We start from the raw sequence: 19956 nt of genomic DNA, 5'->3' as shown, positions 1-19956 counted from the left end.
AACATAAATTCAACTGACCACTAGCATTCCTGTTTAGAGATCTTATAAACAGGTTCTATATACTGTGGATTAAACGGACCCTCCAGTTTCCCTATAAATCTGTTCTTCTACTGGATTCACCATAACAGTACATGACACCATTATTATCCTAGTTGCTCAAGGAAGAGCTCCCTAACCAATCTCAATGCCCCCACTCTGTCCCTACCCAACAATCCATTTTCCATATATGACAGTAGTTTTAAAATATATTATGTCAGGTATCCAGTTCAAGACAAGATGGATTAAATGCATTTCATTTTACTTCTGTCACTGTTCATAATGAAAAAATAATCCTAGACAAAATACATTTTACCCACAGAGACCAAAAGACAAAGAAAGTAGATGTGATTAGGGACCTTGAGATTCTAAGAGCACCCTACCAATGAGTTCCCTGAAGTTTTTCCTTGCCTCCTCTGTACTCTAGCCCAGGCACTAGAGATACCTGAAACTCAAATTCCAGCAAACACAGAAGAAAACAAGCCCCAAGAAAGGCCTGCATTCTTTATCCAAAAGACCAGAAAGACCCATTGGTGGCCCAGAAGGACAGAAATCTTTTAACATACCTGCCTATTCTTGAACCAACCACTACAAAAAAAAAAAAAAAAAAAGAGCTCTTCCCATTTCCCACTATAACAGGTGCTGCAATAATGGAGCCATTGGCCAGAACCCTGTTTTTCCTCCCACCTCCTGCAGTAATGAGAAATATTACCTCCCCTGTGGAGCCTAAAGCTGGAAATCTGACTCCCATCCCTCTACAATAATGAGGCAGTGCCCTTCTTTCATGGTGCTTGTAGGCAGAACTCTTGAGTTTCATCCCCACACTACAGTGACAAGGCCAAGCTAATTACCACTTCTATTTATGCATATCACACACACACACACACACACACACACACACACATACACAAGAAAATGAGGCAGTGCCTCATCTTGCAGCACCTGTAGGTGGAACCCTGACTTCTACCTCTGCCTTCCAATTATAATGTGGGACCCCTCCTCCACAGAGCCTGTGGATGGAATTCCAAAGTCAACCCCCCCCCCCATTTAAGGAAATAATTAAGTAGTGAGGCAGTACCCCTTCTCTGTGGTCCTTGTAGGCAGGACTCTGACTAACCTCTGTCCTACAGTAACAAGGAAACACAGATTCCGCTCCCCAGCTGGTGCTGTGGGGACTATTGGGCGGAGTCCTCTATTCTTATTAACACAAAAGTGGAACACAATAGCACTGCAGTAGCTCTATAAACTAAATTGACATTTGAACCACAATTTACAAAAGTGATCTAGGACATGCATTCTGATCCTAAACAGTTTGGCTACCTGATAACATGAAAGATTTAAACAGGAATTAAAATCTTATAATACTTAAAATATTCAGGGAATAACAGTCCAAAATTTACTCATCAGACCAAGAAAAAGGTAAGTCTCAATTTAAAAGAGAAAAAACAATCAATGTTTATCATATAACAAATGTCATGTGTTTAGAACAAACAGTGAAGTAAAGGAAACATTTCTAAACTGTAGCCAAATCTTTAAAGATATAGGCTATTTTAGTAGCAAGGAGATATCATGTATGTTTGCATTTAATCTCTTTTGAGTTTTTAATAATTTCCAGTTTTAATTGTCCCGGGATTTTTTTTTTCTAATAGTGACTTATTGCTATAAATATTTGGCTATAGATCCAATTTCTTCCTATTGGTTTCTTGTGGAAAATTACTCTAAAAGTAAACACAGGTTTTAAACTTTTTTTTTTTAGGATTTTATTTATTTACTCATGAGAGACAGAGAGAACGCAAGAGGCAGACACAGGCAGAAGGAGAAACAGGCTCCATACAGGGAGCCTGATGTGGGACTCCATCCCCAGACTTCAGGATCAGGCCCTGGGCTGAAAGCAGCGCTAAACCGCTGAGCCACCCGTGCTGCCCTAAACATCTTTAATAAAAAAAAAAAATTTGTTGTTTAGAATTCAGTGATGTCTTTTGAATTTTGAGATAGTTGATAAGATTTTCTAATTACAATTAAATATTTATCTAATTATTAGGTTGTATTAGATAGCATTTAATTTTATATAATTAAGTTTAGATATATATTTAGTTGTATCAAATTAAATTAATATAAATATATATTTATAAATAAACATAAAATTAAATCTAATTAAATATATTTAAATGCTTTAGTAAACATGTATGTAGAATTTATATTAATTGCAATCTTAAATATTTTTCTAAGTGTCTTTTACCTTCAGAGGTGAAATCTCTTAAGAACTTATATGTATTAAGAAAAAGTATCCAAAACTTAGAAATAAGGCAAAAAGATGACTGCATATTCTTTCAGTGTCATTTTGGAGAACTGTCTAACAGGCCCACCTCAGGATCCCTTAGATATTTAAAGGAATGCACTTTTTAAAAAATTATATAAAATAGACATAAACATTTACTATTTTAATAACTATTTTAAATGTACAGTTCAGTGGCATTAAGTACATTCCTATGGTTGCACATCTATCTCTAAGAATTTGATGACTCTAAGTACCTTATATAAGTGAAATCATACAGTATTTGTCTTTGTGACTGACTTCACTTAGCATAATATAGTCAAGTTTCATCCATGTAGCATGTGTCAGGATTTCCCTTCTTTTTAATTCTAAATAATATTCTGTTGTATGCATAGCAAAAAAAAAGACAAAAGAAAAGACACTCTATTGAATGGGAGAAAATATTTGCAAATGACATATCTGATAAAGGGTTAGTATCCAAAATATGTAAAAAAACTTATGAAACTCAATATCAAAAAAACCCACATAATCCAATAAAAATGGGTAGAAGACATAAACAGACATTTCTCCAAAGAAAACATACAGATAGCCCTCAGACACATGAAAAATGCACAATATTGCTCATCATCAGGGAAATGCAAATCAAAATCACAATGAGATATCACCTTCCACCTATTAGAATGGCTAAAATCAACTACGTAAGAAACAAGTGTTGGTGATGATGTGGAGAAAAAGAAACCCTCATGTACTGTTGGTGTGAATGTAAACTATTATTTATAATAGCCAAATTACAGAAGCAGTCCAAGTGCCCATGGATTGATGAATGGATAAAGAAGTATGGTATATATATTTACAATGAAATATTATTCAGTTATTAAAAAGAATGAAATCTTGCCATTTACAACACATGAGTGGATCCAGAGAGTATAATGCTAAGCAAAATAAGCCAGTCAGAGAAAGACAAATACCATATGATTTTACTGATATGTGGAATCTAAGAAACAGAATAAATTAACAAATAAAGAAAAAAAAAAGAAAAAGATAAACCAAAAAGCAAACTCTTAACTATAGAGAACAAATTGATGGTTCCCAGAAGGGAGATGGGTAGGGGTATGGATGAAATAGGTGATGGGGATTAAGAGTACACTCACCTTGATGAGCATGGGGTAATATATGGGTTGTTGAATCACTGTATTGTACAGTGGAAATGAATATAACACTGTATTATAACTACACTGGAAATAAAATAATTCTTTAAAAAGAATAAAAAATTTTCCATTGAATATATATACCATATTTTCTTTATTAACCTATCAGTGGACACTTAGGTTGCTTCCATATCCTGGCTATGGTGGATAATGTTACAGTAAATATAAGAAAGAAGATATGTCTCTTTGACATTCCTTTTTACGTTTCTGTTGGATGCATGCCCAGAAGTGGGATCGCCAGATCATATGATAGCTCTATTTTTATTTTTTTTTTACGAACATCTATACTGGTTTGCATAATGGCTGTACCAATTTACATTCCCACCAACAGTGCACAAAGATTTCCTTTTCTCCACATCTTGCCAACACTTCTTATCTTTTATCTCTTTGATGATAACCATTTTAACAAGTGAGAGGTGATATTGTAATTTTGTGATTGACTTGTATTTCTATAATGATTAGTGATGTTAAATACCTATCATATACCTGTTAGGGCCATTTGTATGTCTTCTTTGGAGAAACATTAGGGGCATCTGGCTGGCTTGGTTGGTAGAGCATGTGACTCTTGATCTCGGGGTCATGAGTTCGAGCCCTGTGTGAGGCATACAGCTTACTTCAAAAAAAATAATAATACATAAATAAAAAGCTACTTGGAGAAATGTTTATTCAGTTTCTTTGCTCATTTTTGTTAATTTTTTCTTGCTGTTGAATTGTTTGAAATATATATATATATATATATATATATATATATATAATATCTTATAGCTATCTGGCTTAGAAATATATTTTCTCATTCAGTAGATTGCCTTTTCACTCTGTTGTTTCCTTTGCTGTGCAGAAGCTTTTTGGTTTCATGCAATCTGATTTGTCTACTTTTATTTTTGTTGCCTGAGTTTTTGGTGACATACCCAAAAAAGTCCTTGCCCAAACCAATGTCAAGAATCATTTCCCATATGTTATCTTCTAGTAGTTTTATGGTTTTTTAAGTCTTATGTTCAAGTCTTTATTCTATTTTGAGTGGGTTTTTAAAATATGATGCCTGATAAGGGTCCAATTTAATTCTTCTGCATGTGGATATCCAGTTTTTCCAACATCATTTGTTGAAGAAACTATCCTTTCCCCATATACATTCTTGGCACTCTTGTCAAAAATCATTTGACCATAAATGTGTGGATTTACCGCTGGACTTTTTATTTTGTTCCATTGGTCTATAAATCTATTTTGAGGGTGGTACTATACTGTTCTTATTACTATGGCTTTGTAATATATATTGAAATCAGGAGGCATCATGCCTCCAGCTTTATTCTTTCTTTTTTAAAGATTTATTTATTAATTTGAGAGAGAGAGAGAGAGAGCACAAGCAGGGGGAGGGGCAGAGGGAGGGAGAGGGGAAGCAGAGTCATCACTGAGTGGAAAGCCCAGTGTGGGGCTTGATCTCGGGAGATCATGAATTGAGCCAAAACCAAGAGTTAGACACTTGACTGACTGAGCCACCTAGGCACCCCTCCAGTTTTGTTCTTTTTGATCATGATTGCATTTGCTATTTGGGGTCTTTGGTGGTTCTATACAAATTTTAGGATTGTTTTTTCTATTTATATCTAATGACACTGATTTTGATAGGGAATGAATTGAATATGTAAAGCATTTTAAATAGTAAGGACATTTTAGCATTATTCCTTCAATCTATGAATATGCAATATCTTTACATTTATCTGTATTTTCTTTCATTTCCTTCACCAGTGCTTTACAATTTTTAGTATAGAAATCTTTCACATCTTTCCTGTCTTTTTGTTGTTGTTGTTGCTATTGTAAATGAGATTATATTATTTATTTCCTTTTTAGAGGGTTCATTGTGAATATAAATGAAACTAATTTTTGAATGTTGATTTTTTTTAAATTCTGCAACATTATTAAATTAATTCACAAATTCTAGCAAGGTCTTTTGTTAACTCTTTAGGATGTCCTACATACATGATCATGTCATCTACAAACACAGGTAATTTTACTTCTTCATTTCTACTTTGAATGCCTTTCATTTCTTTTTCTTGCCTAATCACTATGGCTTAAAGGACTTCCAGTACAATGTTGAATAGAAGTGGTAAGATTGGGCGTCCTTACCTTGTACTGGGTCTTGGAGGAAAAGCTTTCAGTTTTTCCCCATTGGTTTTTGTACTAGCTGTGGAGATCCTATATACATAATCCCTTATACATTAAGGATTTATTATGTAAGTTCCTACTGTACCTATTTTGTTGAGACTTTTGATCATGAATGAATGTTGAATTTCATTAAATGCTTCTTCTGCATCTATTGAGATGATCATATGGCTTTTATCTTTCATTCTTTTAATATAGTATATCACATTGATCTTTTAATTTCTTATTGGTCTGTTCAGGCTTTGTCTTCTTGATTCAATGTTAGTAAGTTGTGTGTTTCTAGGAGTTTATCTATCCCTTCTTATTTATCCAATTTGTTACCATATAATTTTCATAATAGTCTTTTATGATTCTTTTTATTTCTGAAGCATCTGTTGTAACGTCTCCTCTTTCATTTCTGATTTTATTTGAGTCTTCTTATTTCTTAGTCTAGTTTAGGATTTGTCCATTTTCTTTATATTTCAACTAACTCTTAGTTTCATTGATTTTTTTCCCTATCCCTATTTTCTGTTCTCTGCTTGATTTATTTCTGCTCTGATCTTTATTATTTATTTCCTTCTGCTCACTTTGTGCTTAGCTTGTTCTTTTTCTAGTTCATTGAGGTGTAAAATTAGGTTGTTTATTTGAGATTGTTCTTTTTTAATATAGGCATTTATTGCTTCCCTCTAAGTACTGCTTTGATACGTAGCATAAATTGTGTTTTTGTTTTCATTCATCTTAAGATCTTTGTAACTTCCCCTTTGACTTCTTCCTTGGTCCAATGGTTTAAGAGTATGTTGTTTGGTTTTCCTGTATTTGTGAATCTTCACATTTTCTTAGAGTTATTGATTTCTAGTTTCATTGCACTGTGGTTGGAAAAAATACTTGTAATGGCTTTATTTTATTTTTACTTTTTAAAAGATTTTATTTATTTACTTGTCAGAGAGAGAGAGCACCTACAGGGGGAACAGCAGACATAAGGAGAAGTAGGCTCCCCCACTGAACTGGGAGCCCAGTGTGGGACTCAATCCCAGGATCCTGGGATCATGACCTGAGCTGAAGGCAAATGCTTAACTGATTGAGCCACCCAGGCGTCCCCTTGGAATGATTTTAATCCTGTTACATTTTTAAGATGTTTTTTGACCTCACATGATCTATGCTGGAAAATATGCACTTGAGGAGAATGTGTTTTCTTCTGCTGTTGGTGAAAAGTTCTGTATATGTCTGTTAGGTCCATTTGGTCTATAGTGTTCAAGTCAGCTGTTTTTTTTTAAATTGTTTTTCTATCTGGATGTTTTAACCATTATTGAAAGTGGGACATTAAAGATTCCTACTATTATTGTATTGCTGTATCTGTCTTCCAATTAGTATTTGCTTTATATAGTTAGGTGTTCTGATGTTGAGTGTATATATAATTGTTATATTGTCCTGTTTAATGGATGTTTTTATCATTATATAATAATTTTATCTCTAAAGACAGTTTTTGACTTAAAATTCTATTTTCTGTTATATAACTGGGTCATTTCTGCTTTGTTTTGGTTACCATTTGCATGGAATATTTTTTTTTATCCCTTCACTTTTTTTTCACCTCCAAAAAAGTTTATTAGCATGATTAAGACATTTTTAAAATAATGACAGAATTTCTTAATATTAAAGAATATCATTGGCTATATTTTATAACAAATATTTGCAAATGAATGGACAGCTTTATTGCCAGTCTTCATTTTATTAAAAGCAATCCATATTTATTGGTTCCATATGAATTCATGACCATTGCTTTGACTGGGAATTAAGTAGAGAAAATATCTTCCATAATCAGAGCATGACCTATATTACTGAGTGAAGAGTTGATAAGAATCCTCAAAGAGTTAGGTTTTTGTTTTTTAAAAACACTGCTTTTGCACATTACAAAGAAATAATTAGTATTTTGGCTTTTTAAATTCCTACATGATATTCAGAATGGCAGTCCCCAAAGGTCCTCCCTCCATGTAATGCAAACACAGACCCTCTTCTGGAATATACATTCTTGGAATGGGCTCTAAGGACTTGGGCCTCCATGTGTTTGTACTGGTTTGAAAACAAAAACTGCATCATCCAGAATGTAGTAGTCATTATACGTGTTGCCTTCACACAGGTATGGTGGTCTGGTGAAAGCTTCAATTACAAAACCAGCTTTTCTGAAAACTTTAGGCAGACTACTCACTTGTTCTTCTCAATTCTGTACCTTGATTTCTAAAATTTCTGATGGTTTTTCCCACTTGCCACCTGTTTCTGCATAGTGAGGAAAGGGTAAAAACAGGGCAAGAATGGCCCTGCCTCTGGTAGGCTCCAAGACACTTCTGTTATCTTTTAATAACTTATGGGCTCATCATAGCAGTCTAGCAAATTGAAGCAACTGATGACATTGTACTGGAAGCCTTTATTCTGTTATTCATTTATACCAAGTACTCTGTATTTCTTCTTCTGAAGCTGCCATATCATAATTTCAGATAGCTCAGTGGCATACATCTCTTCAAAGTGAGGGCTCATAATTTTTGTGACTCCTCCATTTCCAGCACTGAAATCAAGAAGTCTATGGGTTTTCCAGTCTAGATTAATTTTTAGCAGTCCCTGAAACTGGTCTGGTGAAAACACAAACATTGAGCCTCTTCCTAGAAACCCAATGAAGATGTTCTAGACATAAACAGGTTAAAAACAGATGACACAAAAAGGTGATATATTTGGATAAATAGGCCTATTTCTCAGTGCTATTTTTTAAGATCAGTGTCCCTTGATCAAGGTAACTCTGAACAAAGATAGCCTGGATAGCATAGTTTCCCTCCATTGCACACATACTGCTGGTGGTTCCCCTTCCTGCCATCTGCTGCCACCATGGTACCACTTATCATGTTCACTTATAGGGATGGGTGAACAGTTGCAGAGTCCACATCCTCTGCACTAGCTATATGGTCACCAGGCTCAGGCACAGAAAGCCTGGGAACAGTCTCATGAGGGGACATGGCTACTCTTTGATCACCACCAGCACCTAGGTGAAGAGGAGGAGGCGCTGCCTATTAAGGCTAGAGCCATCATGCCCAATTTGCCCATCCTAGCCTTTCTCTATCCCTTCACTGTTAGCCTATGTGTGTCTTATATAAAGTGAATCTATAGTGGACCACAAATTGCTGGATCTTGGTTTGTTGTTGCTGTTTTTAACCATTCAGACATTCAACCAGTCAGACACTTTTGACTAGGGAATTTAATCCATTTACAGTTAAGAAATTGCTGATAGGTGAGGACCTATCAATTAATATTACCATTTTTGTGCATTGTTTTCTGTCTAATTTGCAGCTGCATTGTTCCTCTCTTTCTCTTTTCATATATTCTTTTGCTATTTGATGAGGGCGTTTTTTTGTAGTGCTTTGCTTTTATTCTTTTTATCTTTTGTATATCTACTATAGGTTTTTTTCTTTGTGATTACCTTGAGGCTTGGATAAAGTATCTTGTAGTTAAAGTGTCTACTTTAAGTTGATAGAACTTACCTTCAATTGCATATAGAAACTCTACATTTTTACTATGCCCCCTTTGTATTCTTTTTTACATTTATTTATTTTATTTATATTTAAATTCAGTTAGTTAACATATAATGTATTGTTGGTTTCAGAGGTAGAACTCAATGATCCATCAGTCCTATGCAATACCTAGTGCTCATTACATCACGTACCCTCCTTAATGTTCATCACCCAGTTACCCTGTCACCACCCTCCCAGTGGCCCTCAGTTTGTTTCTTGTGATTAAGAGTCTCTTATGGTTTTTCTCTCTCTCTGATTTCATCTTGTTTTACTTTTTCCTCTCTTCCCTTGTGATCCTGTTTTGTTTCCTAAATTCTCTATATGAGTGAAATCATATGATAATTGTCTTTCTCTGATTGAGTTATTTCACTTAGCATAATATCCTCTAGTTCCATCCATGTCATTGCAAATGGCAAGACTTCAATTTTTTTGATAGCTGAGTAGGATTCTATTGTATATATCTACTACCTCTTCTTTATCCGTTCATCTGTCAATGGACATCTGGGCTCTTTCTGTAATTTGGCTATTGTGGACATTGCTGCTAATGAACATTAGGGTACAGGTGCCTCTTCAGATCACTACATTTGTATATTTGGGATAAATACCTAGTAGTGCAATTGCTGGGTTGCAGGGTAGCTCTATTTCCAACTTTTTGAGGAACCTCCATACTATTTTCCAGTATGCACCAGCTTTCATTCCCACCAACAGTGTAAGAGGGTTCCCCTGTCTCCACATCCTCACCAACATCTATCATTTCCTATCATTTCTGACTGGTGTGAGGTGATATCTCATTGTGGTTTTGATTTGTATTTCCCTGATGCTGAGTGAGGTGAAGCATTTTTTCATGTGTCTATTGGCCATCTGTATGTCTTCTTTGAAGATGTCTCTTCATGTCTTCTGCCCATTTTTTTATTGGATTATTTGTTCTTTGGATGTTGAATCGGTAAGTTCTTTACAGATTTTGGATAGTAGCCCTTTATCTGATATATTATTTGCAAATATCTTCTGTTCTGTTTGTGGTCTTTTAATTATGTTGACTATTTGCTGTGCAAAAGCTTTTCTTCTTGATGAAATCCCAATAGTTCATTTTTGTCTTTGTTTCCTTTGCCTTTGGAGATGTGTCTAGTTAGAAGTTGCTGTGGCTGAGGTCATAAAGGCTACTATCTGTTTTCCTCTAGGATTTTGATGGATTCCTTTATTTCATTTAGGTCTCTCATCCATTTTGAGTCTATTTTTGTGTGGTGTGAGGAAGTGGTCTGGTTTCATTCTTCTGCATGTGGCTGTCCCAATTTTCCCAACGCCATTTGTTGAAGAGATTATATTTTTTCCATTAGCTATTCTTTCCTGCTTTGTCAAACATTAGTTGACTAGAGAGAAGGGTCCATTTCTGGGTTCTCTATTCTGTTCCATTGATCTATGTGTCTGTTGTTGTGCCAGTACCATACTGTCTTGATGATTACAGCTTTGTAATAGAGCTTGAAGTCAGGAATTGTGATGCCACCAGTTTTGGTTTTCTTTTTCAACATTCCTTTGGCTATTCAGGGTCTTTTCTGGTTCCATACAAATTTTAGGATTGTTTGTTCCAACTCTGTGCAATAAATTGATGGTATTTTCATAGGGATTACATTGAATGTTTAGATTGCTCTAGATAGCATAGGCATTTAAACAATATTTTTTCTTCTAATCTGTGAACATGGAACATTTTTCCATTTCTTTATGCCTTCCTCAACTTCTTTCATGAGCATTCTGTAGTTTTCTGAGTACAGATCTTTCGCCCCTTTGGTTAAGTTTATTCCTAGGTATCCAATGGCACTAAATACATATTTTTCAATAGTTATTCTGGGGCAGCCCCGGTGGCGCAGCAGTTTAGCGCCACCTGCAGCCCAGGGCGTGATCCTGGATGAGTCCCACGTTGGGCTCTGGGCATGGAGCCTGCTTCTCCCTCTGCCTGTGTCTCTGCCTCTCTCTCTCTCTCTCTCTGCATCTCTATGAATAAATAAATAAAATCTTAAAAAAATAGTTATTCTGAATTAAATGGGCTAAATGCCCCAATCAAAGGACACAGGGTATCAGTTATATAAAAAAGCAAAACCTATCAATATGCTGTCTGCAGAGACTCATTTTAGACCCAAAGACACCTCCAGATTTAAAATGATGGAATAGAAAACCATTTATCATGCCAATGGACATCAAAAGAAAACTGGGGTGGCAATCCTTATATCAGACAAATTAGATTTTATTTTATTTTATTATTTATTTATTTATTTATTCATGAGAGACACAGATAGATAGATAGGCAGAGACATAGGCAGAGGGAGAAGCAGGCTCCATGCAGGGAGTCCAATGCGGGACTCGATCCCAGTACTCCAGGATCATGCCCTGAGCCCAAGGCAGATGCCCAACCACTGAGCCACCTAGGTGTCCTGACAAATTAGATTTTAAACCAAACACTGTAATAAGAGATGAGGAAGGATACCATATTATAACTAAAGGGTCTATCCAACAAGAATATCTAACCATTGTAAATATTTATGCCCCTAACATGGATGCAGCCAGTTATATGTCAATTGATAACAAAATTAAAGAAGTACATTGATAATAATCCAATAATAGTAGGGACTTTAACACCCCACTCACAGCAATGGACAGATCATCTAAGCAAAAGATCAACAAGGAAACAAAGGCTGTGAATGACACACTGGACCAGATGGACTTCACAGATACAGTTTTGTTTGTTTGTTTGTTTATTCATGAGAGACAGACAGAGAGAGAGAGAGAGAGAGGCAGAGACCTAGGCATAGGGAGAAGCAGGATCCATGCAGGGAGCCTGATGTGGGACTCGATCCTAGGTCTCCAGGATCACACCCTGGGCTGAAGGTGGCGCTATACCACTGAGCCACCCAGGCTGCCCACAGATACAGTTTTTACTTCTTCTTGTGTTGTATATCCTTTAACAAATTTTTCTTCCTTAACTTTTAGATTAGCATTAAAAGTAATTTGTGCATCACCATTACAATTTTACATTGTTCTGTATTTGTCTACATAATTTTCTTTGCCAATGAGATTTATGCTTTCATATACTGGGGTCCACATTGGTGGAGACTGTGAGGGTCCTCAGTAGAGAAAGCTGTGCAGGTCCACGGTGGTGGTGAGAACTGCTGGGGTCTCCCTGCTCTCCTTCTCTCCCATGGGGAGTTGTAGCCAGCAGAATTCCTCTTAGCATTGAACTGTGCTGGCCTGAGAGTTAGAATAATGCAGGTTAAATGCTTCCTGTACTTTTCTGTGCACCATCTTCAGTTTTTGTGCTCCACTGGGTTGCTGAAATTTCTTAATTATACTCTGGAGCTCTCCCAAAGCTATTTTTCTTCATGGAGAGTTGTCAAATTGTTGTTTTTGTGGGAGAAATTCTGTCATCTTGCTGAAGTCACTCCTCTTTTTTAAATTTTATTTTTAATGTTTTCCAATTTTACTGAGATAAAATTGATATACTGTGTCAGTTTAAGGCTTGACTTATGTATATTGTGAAGTGATTACCACAACACACTGGGTTAACATCCATTATCTCATATAGATTCAATAAAAATAAAAAGGAAAGAAAGAGAGAGAGAGAGAGAGAAAGGTACTTTCTTTTTGTGATGAGAATTCTTAGGGGATCCCTGGGTGGCTCAGCAGTTTAGTGGCCTGCCTTGGCCCAGGGCGTGATCCTGGAGCCCTGGGATTGAGTCCCACAGTGGGTTCCTTGCATGGAGCCTGCTTCTCCCTCTGCCTATGTCTCTGCCTCTTTCTCTCTTTCTCTCGCTCTCTCTCTCTCTCTCTCGTGAATAAATAAATAAAAATCTTTGAAAAAAAAGAATTCTTAGGATTTACTCCATTAACAACTTTCCCTTATACCATACAGCAGTGTTAGCAGCAGTCACCACGCTATACATCACATCCCTAGTACTTTATCTTATAACTGAAGTTTGTGTCTTTCACCACCTTTCTCCAATTCTTCTTCCCTAACTGCCTGCCTCTGGTAGTCATTAATCTGATCTCTTTTTCCATAAGTTTGTTTTTTATAGAAGATTTCACATATAAGTGAAATCATCCAGTATTTGTCTTTCTCTGACTTACTTCACTTAGCATAATGCCCTCATGTTGTCACAAATGGCAGGATTTCCTTGGGGATTTTGTGGTTTAATAACTATATATATGGTATATTACAACTTCTTTATCTATTTCATCTGTCAATGGAAACAGGTTTTTTCCATATGTTTGCTATTGTAAATAATGCTGCTATGAATATGGAGGTGCATATATCTTTTGAGTTAGTGTTTTCATTTCCTTTGAATATATTCCCAGAAGTGAAATTGCTAGATCATATGGTCATTCTATTTTTGTTTTTTTGACAATCGTCTATACTGTTTTCCGTAGTGACTGTACCAGTTGTACCAATGCACAAGGGTTCCCTTTCTTCCACATCCAGGCCAGCATTTGTTATCACTTGTCTTTTTTATTAAGGCTATGCTAACAGGCATGAGGTATCATCTCAAGGTGGGTTTGATTTGCATTTTCCTAATAACTGGTAATGTTGAGGATCTTTTCAAGTACCCATTGGCCATTTTTATGTCTTCTTTGGAGAAATGCTTGTTCAGGCCTTTTTTCTTTTACCATTTTTCAATAAGATTATTTGGCTTTTAGCTGTTGAATTATATGAGTTCTTTAAATGATATGAATATTAATCCCTTATCAGGTAGGGCTTTGCAAATATTTTCCCATTCCATAAGTTGTATTTTCACTTTATTGATTGTTTCTCTCTTTGTGCAGAAGCTTTTTAAATTTGATGTTGTCCCACTTATTTAATTTTGATTTTGTTTCTTGTGCTGCTTCATACCACAAAAAAAATCAATGCCAACACCCATGTCAAGGAGCTTTTTTTCCTGTTTTCTTCTAAGAGTTTTATAGTTTCAGGCCTTACATCTAATATTTTAATTAATTTTGAGTTAATTTTTGTGAGTATTGTAAGATAGGGTCTAGTGTCATGCTTTTACTTATGAATTTTCCTTAGCACCATTTATTGAAGACACTCTTCTCCATTGAGTATTCTTGGTTCCTTTGTCAAGTACTAGTTGACTACCTCTGCTTCAGTTTATTTCGGGACTTTCAGTTCTGTCCCAATTATCTATTTGTCTATTTTTATGTCAGTGCCACCCTGTTTTGATTACTGTAGCTTTATAGCATAGTTTGAAATCAGGAAGTGTGATGCCTCCTGCTTTATTCTTTCTCAGGATTGCGTTGGTTATTTGGAATCTCTTTTGGTTCCATGGAAATTTTAGGATTCTTTTTTTCTACCACTGCAGAAAAATGCCATCAAACTCTTAATAGAGATTACATTGAATCTATAGATGGTTTTCGGTAATATGGACATTTTAACCATATTGATTCTTCTAATAAACACGAAAATATCTTTCCATTTATTTGTGTCTTCCTTAATTTCTTTCATCAATGTCTTATAGTTTTCAGAGCACAGACCTTTCACCTTCTTGGCTAGTTTTATTCCTAAGTATTTTTTTTTTTTGTTTGGATGCTATTATAAATGAGATCATTTTCTTTATTTCTATTTATTGTTAGTATATAGAAATACCACTGATTTTGTATTTTAATTTGTATCCTGCAACTTTAATAACTTTTGGATTAGATCTAATGGGGGTTTTGGTAGAATTTTAGGAGGTCATATCATCAGCAGAGACAATTTTACCTTCCCCTTTCCTATTCTGATGCCTTTTCTTTCCTTGCCTGATTTCTCTGGTTAGGACTTCCAGTACTGTGTTGAATAAGAGTTGAGGGTGGGAACCCTTGTCTTGTTCCTAATATTAGAGAAAAAATTTTCAACCTTTCACCATTGAGTACGATATTAGTTGTGGTCTTGTCAGATATTGCCTTTGTTATGTTAAGGTTCATTTCATCTACATGGAATTTATAAAAGAGTTTTTTATCATAAACAGATGTTGAATGTTGTCAAATGTTTTTTCTATGTCTACCAAGATAATCATATGATTTTGTCTTTCATTCTATTAACGTGATGTAACTCATTTGTTGATTTGCATATGTTGAACCATTCTTGCATTGCAGGGATAAATCCCACTTGATCATCACGTGTGATTTTTTTTTTTTTTAACATGTGATCTTCTTAATGAGCAAGTGAATTTGGTTGGCTAGTCTGTAGTTGAGAATTTTGCACCTATATTCACAGGAATGTTGGACTATAATTTGTCTTCTGGTAGTGTCCTTTTCTGGCTTGGTATCAGGGTAATGCTGGCCTTGTGAAATGTAGTTGGGAGCATTCCCTTCTTTTTTGAGAGAGTTTGAGAAGGATGGGCATTAATTCTTTGTCAGATGTTTGGCAAAATTTGTCAGTAAAACATTTATTTTTAATAATAGCTATCCTAACGGAGGTGAAGTTGTATATCACCATGGTTTTAATTTGCATTTCTGTAATGTTTAGGGATGTTGAGTATCCTTTGGTGTGCTTTTTGGCTATTTGTATAATGAAGTCCAATTTGTCAGTTTTTCCTTTCGTTGCCTGTGCCTTTGGAGTCATATCTAAGAAATCAATGCCAGATTCAATATTTGTTTTCTTCTAAGGATTTTATAGTTATATCTTTCATGTTTAAAGAATGCACTATTGATATACCTAACAACTTGGATGGATGCTGAGTTAAAAAGCCAATTTTAAGTGTTGCATACTGTATGATTCCATTTATAGGAGATTTTAGAGGTGACAAAACTGCAGTCATTTAAAACAGAGAAGTGGTTGCCAGAAGTTAGAGTTAGCAGGCAGTTGTGACTTTTAAAGGTTAACATGAGGGAGTTTCTTTTTCTTTTTCTTTTTCTTTTTTTTTTTTTTTTGAGGGAGTTTCTTATTTGTGATTGAACAGTTCCATAATCCGTATTCTATAACAGCTCTATATTGTGATGGTTACATAAAACTAGACGTGATAAAATTTCACAGAACTATGCAAAAGGAGCACTTGTAAAAAAAAAAAAAAAGAATGATGAAATCATAATAAGGCTCGTACCAAAGTTAATAGTGTTATATCATCAATTTCCTGGTTTTGACATGCACTAAGATTATATAAGCTGCTGTCATTGGGAATAGCTGACTCAATTCTTGTGAGTCAAACTATTTCTAAATAAAATAGTTATATTTTAAAATGTCTTTAACATTTGCCTATGGTACTAAGAATAAAATCCAAACTATTTTCCAGGACCGACAACGTTTAGCATGGTGTGATTTCTGTCTATATTTTATCTAACCTTTTCCTGTACTATTTCTTTCTTACTATATTCTAGCCATTATCTTCCTTTCAATTCCTCAGCCATAATAATTCCTCTCCTCCCTCAGAGCCTTTGTAACTGTTGTTCATTCTATACAGAATGCTCTTCTCATAGCTATATTCTGAAAGAACTATACTCTCTTCTGGGTGGTGAGATTTTTTTCTTCTTTATTCATTCAACAAATATTTACAAATGCAGGCTTAGAAGGCAGAGCCCTGAGGCAGCAGTGCAGTTTTGTACATATTGATTTGAAGTGTTTCTAAGACAAGCAAAATCACTGTTAAAAGTCTAGTTAGGTATACAGATCATGAACTAGATATAAAATTTGGGATCTGGGCCAAACAATTTGAGCAGTTTTATAGGAATTGAATGATACTTGAGGCCATATGATTGAATGAGATTACCTAGGAAGAAAATGTACTATGAGAAGGGTACTGAGAGGGAGAGAATGTAGGACCAAGCTCTGGAAATCTCTAATAGAGCAAGGAGCAAATGGTAACACGGAAGCAAAGTAAGAGTGTTTCAAAGGGGAAGATTGGTCCAATGTATCAAATGCTGCTGAAAAAACAGGTGAGATAAACAAAAAGTATTTTAAGTTTCCATAACCATATATTGATGTTATAACTAGAAAAATACTTTTTAAAATAATAATAGAGTTTGACATCTGCATAAGTAAAAGTTGTTCTGTCATAGATTACTAATAATAAAATAAACTGGCACCATCTGTTTAGAAATTGTTTCAATAATATGTATCAATTATTTCTTAAGTGTTCATAGCATTTGACCCAGTAATCACATTTCCAAGAATCTAAGATTAAAGAAATAGTTCTTACTGGGAAAGACTACATCTGATGATATCCATGGCAATAATATTTATAATAGTGAAAACCTAAAATTACCTAAATATCCAGTAGGGGAGTATGTTAAATAGATGATAATTCACTCAATGGATTATTATGCTAACATTAAAAATCATGTTTATATAGACCTCTAGTTATAAAACATGGATACATAACAGTAGCCTACATTTGGTAAATTCTAGAAATATATTAAATGTGTTTTTAATTTTTATAATTTCTATGTTTTAAATTTTGCCATCTAATAAAATTATCTTTAATGACAATGAATTATCCTCTTAACAGAAAAACATTTTTAAGCTTGTTTGTATGATTGCGTTAACCTTTTCTTAACCTATCCTCTTTTCTATTATTTTGTTGGTATACATCACTTACTATATTTTCTTCCTGTCTTATGCTATGCTACATTTATTCCTTTCCTTTGCAGTTATATGAAAAATAGTTGTATTTTAAATTCTGAATAGTGAATAAGATTTTCAGAAATAAAATTTAAAATATCCATTATTTTTTATATGCCAGGCAAACCTATACTTCTTTATCAAAATCAATAAATGTATATTCTTCAGGGAGGTCTTACCTAACCACATTCACTCCCAAAATTAGGTTATTAGATAATCCCATAGTCTCAATGAATATACTCTGACACTTATCATAGCAACCTTTGTTGATGGTTGACATTTCTAGGAAATTTACTGGAACTTTATTGGAGAATTGGGGCAGAAGAAAGCCATGGAATTTTTTTACATTATTTTAATTAAAGATTTTTATTTATTTATTTTGAGAGAGAGAGAAAGCACATGAGCAGAACAAGGGGGCAGAGACTCAGAGAGGGAGAGAGAATCTCAAGCAGAGTCCATGCTGAGCATGGAGCACACGCTAGCCTGGATCTCATGACTCTGAGATCATGACCTGAGCCAAAATCAAGAGTCTGACCTGCAATCATCTGAGCCACCCAGGTGCCCCAGAAGCCATGGAATTTTAGACTGGCCCTCATCTGATTTTTTATTCTAAGGATTCCCCTAATGACACCATTGTCTCTATTCCAAAAATACCAATTAGGAAAAATTCCAGTCAATTCAACTTCTCCTTAAATAGCATTTAAAAAAAGAAAGAAAAAGAGGAGGGCAGCCCCGGTGGCTCAGCGGTTTAGCGCTGCCTTCAGTCCAGGGCGTGATCTTGGAGACCCTGGACCAAGTCCCAGGTTTGGCTCCCTGCATGGAGCCTGCTTCTCCCTCTGCCTGTGTCTCTCCCTGTCTCTCTCTCTCTCTCTCTCTCTCTCTCTCTCTCTCTCTCTCTCTCTGTCTCTCATGAATAAATAAATAAAATCTTAAAAAAAAAAAAGAAAGATGTCAGATCCATTGTTATACTAAGAATTTTTGTTAAAGCCTCCAGATATCATTTGAAACCTACCTTGAAAAAATATGTTGGGGACCCCTGGGTGGCTCAGCTGATTGTCTGACTTGGATTCAGGTCATAATCTCAGAGTCCTGGAACGGAGCCCCACATGGATCCCGGGGGGTGGATCCCCTAGTGGATCCCCGTGTGGGGCCCCAGTAAGGTCCCCGCTGCTCTGCACTCAGCAGGGAGTCTGCTCCGCCCTCTCTCTCTCTCTCTCTCTGCCCCACCCCCTGCTCATGCTCTCTCTCCCAAATAAATATTTTTTTTTAAAAGAAAGGATATGTTGTTTTGAAGTCAGATCCATATAGACATAATTCTAACAGATTCGTTTTAGAAACTCCATTACTTATTTCATTAAAATTAAAACATGAGGATATTTATTTAAAGGTCCCCATAATCTCAGTTCATTCAGGAATCTGATTATGTATAGTGTTTTCAACATGTTGGAAATGATATTATACCTTCTTTATGATTCATAAAGTTCAACAGGGAAGAAGCTATATGATTAAAAAAAACTGATCCTGAAAATGTGGTAAATGTATAAATATAAATCATGTCTTAGCTAAAATAACAAATTAAATATATCATGATTTAATTTCAAAATAATTTTGTCTACAGAAAGTGAAAAAATGATTTTTTTTTTTTTTACAGTATTCCTTAATACTTAGCAGGCAGTTGGCCACTTTGGGACAGAAGCCTATCATATACACAACTCTGAAGAGAAAAGTTTATTTTCCACATGATAAAATGAAGAATGGGTATTTAATTTTAAAATTTCATATATAAACTTTATTTTTTAAATTTATAAAATAACTGTCAGAAATTTAAAGTAAAAGAAATTTTAAAACCCTAGTGGAATTCCATATTTTATATGTAGTTTCCAAGTAGCTTCTTTCATGATACACAAAAAAATTGTAATAATCAGAACTAGTTATCAACTTAGATTATAGTTTTACAAATGGTATTAATATCTAAACTTCAGTTCAAGAGCCTCATTCAGGATGTCAGCAAATCCTAGAAATATCTCAAAATGTTTCCTGCCAGTTCAGAAAAATGAACCATAGTGGTGTAACTGATGCTACAATCATTACCACTGTCAGTACACACACATACACAAAACAAATTCCACCTGAAAGATAAAATCTGTTACTATTAAATTAGGAAATGATTATAGGGTTAAG

The 19956-nt window shown here is 35.0% G+C and overlaps 1 protein-coding gene and 1 pseudogene across 1 annotated transcript in view; one reads left to right on the top strand and one right to left on the bottom strand.

Annotated features, from left to right (window-relative positions):
- Positions 1–19956, top strand: part of CATSPERE (catsper channel auxiliary subunit epsilon) — a 193828-nt gene that overhangs the window by 81344 nt on the left and 92528 nt on the right. Inside the window, exon 9 of the mRNA XM_041749540.1 lies at positions 19427–19533. Coding sequence (XP_041605474.1) covers positions 19427–19533 — 107 coding nt within the window. The remainder of the gene's footprint in view (positions 1–19426; positions 19534–19956) is intronic.
- LOC121472793 lies at positions 7691–8641 on the bottom strand (annotated as a pseudogene).

The sequence above is a fragment of the Vulpes lagopus genome, chromosome 1, assembly GCF_018345385.1.
Source record: "Vulpes lagopus strain Blue_001 chromosome 1, ASM1834538v1, whole genome shotgun sequence".
NCBI classification, from domain to species: domain Eukaryota; kingdom Metazoa; phylum Chordata; class Mammalia; order Carnivora; family Canidae; genus Vulpes; species Vulpes lagopus.
Note: the sequence above shows the minus strand (reverse complement) of the source record. Positions and strands in the feature narration are given on the sequence as shown.